Raw genomic sequence first — 6,158 nt, 5'->3', positions numbered from 1 at the left:
TGATTTCTCTCCATTAAACAGTTTCAGTTAAACAAGTCCATTATCTTAGATCCAGTCCTCTTCTTCTGCGATCTCCTTCAATGCTGCAGTCCAGTGCTGGTAGGCTTTTCTCTCTAATTCTTTGGAGTCCTCATCCATATCTCCCCCTTCTTCGTTTTCTAAAACAAGGTTCGCTGAAAGGCTTTTCAGCAACAAATTTCGCACACAAATAATTATACATGGAATGAAGGTTAAAATGGCCACAAAGGTAAATAGGGAAATTATACCTATAATTATCAATTTATTTATCCAATTGGGTGAAGAGAGAAAATGTAACCAATCAAATAAACCATTCAAACCTTTATCTTGAGAAACATGAATATCATGCACCAAACTTTTAAGTTTATTAATACTTTGATGTATAGACTGAGAGTGGTCTGAAAAATCCATGCAGCACATCCCCTCAAACTCCTGACACCTGTGTCCATGTGCCAGGAGTAAAAAGTTGATGGCTGCACGATTTTGCAGACTTACTTCTTTCAGTTTTCACGTGTCTGCTAACAATCCTTCAATCGCATTGGTGGTTGCATTTGTCTCTTTAGTTAACCAGCAACCAAGATGAGTAAATAGCGACAGTGCGTGGGCTGTGCCTATTCTTGGGATTGGAAAAGAGGCCCAGAAATATTTCATGCAAGACCAAATATGAATGTTAGAATTGCAGTCTTCAGGGAACAGCAGAGGTGGTGGTGGAGTAATGATATCAAGTACTTCTCTTTGAGGTGTTGTAGGGATAGGTGTTTGAGAGATGGGAGAGTTTGGAGTCTTTGGTTTAGCAGCAGACGGTTTTGGATTTTTTGGCTTAGGAAGCCTGAGTGGGATATTAAAAGGAATTACTCCTTGCTTTTTGACTCTTTCTTTAGAGATATGTGTTTGATCAGAAGAATCGAAATTTTGCTGGATTAAAAAGAGCTAATTTCTCCACTGTGCAAGGACCTCCTACTGGATAGGCAGGAATGCCTTGCCAGGCTCGGTCTCCACATAGTAGGAAAAATCCTTTGGGAAGCTTCGTATCTTTGGCACATGCTCGGTGGCCACTGTAGTGGCAACCAATTGGTTACACCACAGAGAAGAGGTCCCCTGATAAACTGGCTGAATAGCAGATACGTTATGAGGAGTAAAAAGTTTATGATTAGTGTATTTATGAAAAACAATGCAATAACTGGTAGGGAGAGGACCAAGAAGATCAATTTCTTGGGGTGGATTTGAGGTAAATACTTGACGTGAGATAGACTGAGATAGAGTTACTGAATTTAACGGAATACTGCCAGAGATATAACTTTGGGATAGAAATGTGTTCCAAACTTCACCTGGGGTGATGGGAACGCCTACCAGGCAGGATTGGAAAGGATTTTTCGCACAAGCCAAGCACAGGGTGTCTGTGCCCGTGGCTTTGGCCAATGATACCCACAAGTTTTCTGAAGGTTGTTTCATCCATTCCCGGATTGGAAATGCAGTCACAATCTTCAAGAAGAGGAGGGTAAGGAGCATTCTTGATAGAATTTGATTCTTTTTGATGGAATCCATCAAAAATCCGTGATTCTTTTTGAGGCCCCGTACCTGTCAAAACACAAGCATGCCCTCTCCCCCAGGTGATTAGGAGGACAGGGTCCATCCATTCTCTGATTATTACATTACGTTATTTAACTTTTGCTTTGGTAATTTATGGCTTATTTTTAGACTGGAAATGTCTCTGTGATGTGGTTAAATCATCTTCAGTACGATTTAAACAATTTAAAACGTACATAGCTTTCTGTAATCATTCTTGAGGAGTGAGTCCTTGACTCCCCCTCTTTTGTCTTTTTAACATGTTTTTTAGTGTTAAGTGTGACCTCTCTACTATTACCTGGCCTGTAGGATTGTAGGGAATGCCAGTTTTATGATGGATGCCCCACAATGCTAAGAAATCTTTGACTGATTGTGAAATGTAGGCTGGGCCATTACCAGTCTTAATTTCTTGAGGAATGCCCATGTAGCTAAAGGCGATAGTAAGATGTTTTTTTACGTCTTTGCTTTTTTCTCCAGTATGTGCCGTTGCTACAATATATTTTGGAAAGGTGTCAATAGAAACATGGACGAATTTACGTTTACCGAATTCTGGAATATGGGTAATGTCTGTTTACCAAATTTGGAGAGGTGCCAATCCTCTGGGGTTTGTTCCTTCTGAGTGTAAAGGGGTGGTCAATTGACAATAGGGGCATGATTTAATTATTAATTTAGACTGTGCATGTGTTATTCCAAATTGGTTTTGTAGCGCTCTTACATTCTGGTGAAAAAAGTTGTGTGACAATTTGGCTTGTTCAAAGGATTGTGGGACTGTGCTAAAACCGGTAAGATGATCTGCTCTACGGTTTCCTTCTACCAATGGTCCAGGCAATGTAGTATGAGATCGCAAATAGGTAATAAAATATGGCATTTTTCTGTTTTGTACTAGAAATAGTAACTTTTAAAAAGATGGAATAAGGTTTGATTGTCAATATCTTTAAGATAAGAATTTTCAGCTCTTTGAATGATTCCCACAACGTACTGGGAATCAGATACAATGTTTAAAGCTTCTTCTGCAAAAAAAGTAAGAGCATGGACAACTGCAGATAACTCCACTATTTGTGGAGAACCGGATACTTTGTGAATATTTTATTGCCAATTGTTTTTGTCCTTCCATATTACTAAAGCATTGCCTGTTCTCCCAGAGCCATTGGTGAATACTGTTTTGGCTCCTGGGATTGGGGTATGAGATAAATTGAATTTTAATTGTAAAGGAAGTTGTCTGATTCGCTGTATGAATTTACATGCAGGAAGATGAATTTTTATTTAGCCAGTAAAATCGGATATGGAAATTTGAAAAGGTTCATTAGTTATCTGCAGTTGTTCTAAATATTCTGATGTTAAAGGAAGATACAGTGTTTGTGGGTCTTCTCCTGACAGTTCCCAGCATCGTAGCCTGCCTTTGAATATTAGTTTGCTGAAGATTTCTTGGTATGTTACCAAAGTTTTTGAGAATTGGTTTGGTAGAAACAACCACTCCCACATGCAAAATTCAATCCTTTGATTAAAAAATTGACCCAAAAGGCCAAAGGGTTGAACTGGTCCTTTGGGTATTAGTAACACTGGCTTTTCACTAGGGATTCTCCTATGACTTTGTCTCGAACTCAGCTTTTGTTCCACAAAAGAATAAAATTTGTTTAGCTTCTAAAGTTAGTGACCTGGGCGAAGCTAAATCTGGATTTCCTTTGAGGAGTGAAAAAAGCAGCTTAAGTTCATCTGTGGATATTCCCAATATTGGTCGGATCCAATTAATGGACCCGAGTAGTTTCTGCAGGTCATTAAGTGTAGTAATGTTGTGATTTAAGGTTACTTGCTGTGGGGTGATAGTTGTTTCTGTGATCTTCAACCCAAGGTATTTCCAAGGAGGCTGGTACTGGATCTTGTCTTTCAAGATATGTAGATCATGTATTCTCAGGATTTCGATGATTTCTTGTAACACGTCCTGGACAACAGAAAATACTTCTTGACAGGTTAAAATATCGTCCATATAATCTAGGATAATAGCATTGGGATATTTAGCTCGGACAGCAGATAAAATGTCTGCAACGTATTTCTGACACAAGGTTGGGGAGTTGCGCATCCCTTGGGGCAATACTCGCCATTGGAATCTCCGTAGCAGCTCTGCTAAGTTAATTGAAGGGACGGAGAAGGCAAATTTAGGACAGTCAACAGGATTTAGGCAAATATGAAAGAAACAATCTTTTATATCGATGACTGCAAGGGGCCAGTTTTGTGGTAACATATTAGGAGAGGGCATCCCCGGTTGTAATGTGCCCATAGGTTCTATTACCTCGTTGATTTTTCTCAGATCTTGTAACAGTCACCATTGTCCTGATGATTTCTTAATAACAAAAACAAGGGAGTTCCAAGTACTGACAGACTCTTCAGTATGGTTTTTCTCTAATTGCTCATCAACTAATTGATTTAAAATGCGCAGCTTCTCTTGTTTTAGTGGCCACTATTCTACCCAGATGGGTTGCTGTGATTTCCACTGTAGTGGGGGTAGTGGCTACGCTTCAGTGGCCACCATCATAAATTTGACACTATAGAGACTCCCCATTGAACATGGCATCCCTGCCCCAAAGGGTAAGTGGCAGCAGTAGGACAAAAGGTTTAATATTTGCTTTTTTCTTATCAGGGCCATAAATGGTAACAACATTGGCACTCTGGCTCTGGGAGTGAGTGCCACCTACCCAACTGATGTTAATGAATGTTGTAGACAATGTCTAGTGAGCTTGCCAGTCCTTTTCTGCAATTATGGTAGCGTCCGCTCCCATGTCAGCAAGACCTGTGATAGTGGTAGTTTGACATGCTTCTAAAGAGAAAATAGTACACGTTAGCATAGGTCTTTGTTTATCGATGTTTTGGGTCCAATTTATTTCTATTGTCTCGCTGTTGGAGGCTAAAGACAACTGTGAAATAGAGAGTAGTCGAGGAATTGGTTCATGATCATAAATAACAACAGGAGGAAAGGTCACATGCACCTTAATGACTACATTATGAGGATCTAGGTTTTTAATTATTTGAGGAACAATGACAATTCCTTTAATTGATGCTTGCATGGTATTAGTCAATAAATAGGTTTCATCTCTTGAAATGTCTTCAGAAGGTAGAACTGGTTAAATAGAAGTCACTAATTAATGTAGATTCTTGTTCTACGGGTGTTAAATCAATCCAAGATAGCTTTACATGTCTGTTTCCTGAAAGGTCAGTGGGAGATCGGGATTGCTCGGTGGACACTGGCAGCGAGGGAGGGTCTTTTTTGTCCTCGCGCTCCCTCCCCCACAGCGCTCTTCACCCCATTTCCCTTCACAAATGATTTTTTAGGTACTGGGGGTGTTTTTGGTGGCAAGGGGTGTCCATTTATATCAAATTTTGAGCGACAGTCTTTTTGCCAGTGCCTACCTTTCCCAGATCGAGGACTTACCTGAGCTGGGAGTTGGGGAGGAGCACCATTAAGTTTTGGACATGCCTTTCACTGCCACCGCAGTGAAAACACTTGGGTGTCTCTCAGATAGCTGCTGCTTAAAGTTTTGTTTTGTACTTGTGGGACCCCACATCCATGCACGCTTCTATCATCTCTAGAAGTGTGGGGTTTTTAAGATGTTTTAATATTTTTCTGCAATCTTAATTTGCTTTTTGTAGTGCTCTTTTTTGGAAAAGCTCTTCTTGAGCTTCTGGATGGGTGATTTGTTGCAAAATGGCTTCACGTAGTCATGTGGCAAAGTCATAAAATGACCCTTCCACCCCCTGATGTATTGATGAAAGTGATGGGGTGGGGGTGGAGGCATCTGCGATAGCTTTAATTGCCTGGAGTGTGAACCCTTTGGTCTGATCCAGTTGTTCCAAAGGCAATTTGGCTTGCTGTTTATTTTCTGAGAAAGGCCCATCACCATAGAGTCTATTAATAATGTTGATGGCTGGAATGTTTTTATTAGCAAAAGTCTCTTGGACATATTTTCGAATGGCTGACTTCCACTCATTTTCAAACATCGTGTTTTGCATGGTTGTTAGCAAGCCTTTAGCTATGGTTCTTAGATCATTAGGTGTGAGAGTGTAAGCCACAAACAAGGATTCAATTAATCCTATGGTGAATGGAGAATTAAGTCCATAATCTTGTATGGCTTTTTTAATATCTTTTATTATGGGGAAAGAAAGGGGTTGCCACATTGGTGGCTTGCCCTCTTCAACATAAACAGGGAAAACTTTCATCCAATTTAAATCTCCAGTATCTTCGGCTTGCTTTCGGGTTAATTCCTATCTATTGCTGTTATCAGATTCATCAAGTTCACTATCGGTGTCATGGGTGGCGCCATCTTCGCAGAAGTTTACACCGGATATGTCATGCTTGCCACCATTTTTATGACCCCTGATCCTAACTGATTTCCAGGGTGGAGGAGATAACATCACCTCTGGGTCAGGGGAAGGAGGTGGGACTTGGGTATGACGAAGAACAGGCGTGGCTAAGAGGTTAGTTTTCCTGCTGTTTTGACTAGCCTTCCCACCTTTTCTCCTGTCGCCATCTTGTGGGGTGTTAGTTTTCCCACCTTCTCCTTCTTCCTCACTATCCCCCTGTT

General features: G+C 40.5%; 1 protein-coding gene across 1 annotated transcript; it reads right to left on the bottom strand.

Annotated features, from left to right (window-relative positions):
- Positions 1-3,166: 3,166 nt before the first annotated feature.
- Positions 3,167-5,574, bottom strand: LOC108505155 (endogenous retrovirus group K member 11 Pol protein-like). Its single transcript, XM_017830895.1, is given in 2 exon segments — positions 3,167-4,090; positions 5,392-5,574. Coding segments are annotated over 2 exon segments (1,107 nt in total).
- Between the last annotated feature and the right edge of the window lie 584 nt (positions 5,575-6,158).

This window comes from Lepidothrix coronata, unplaced genomic scaffold, assembly GCF_001604755.1.
Source record: "Lepidothrix coronata isolate B3197 unplaced genomic scaffold, Lepidothrix_coronata-1.0 Scaffold6, whole genome shotgun sequence".
Taxonomy (NCBI): domain Eukaryota; kingdom Metazoa; phylum Chordata; class Aves; order Passeriformes; family Pipridae; genus Lepidothrix; species Lepidothrix coronata.
The sequence above is the reverse complement of the archived record's forward strand: the minus strand, read 5'-3'. Positions and strand labels throughout refer to the sequence as shown.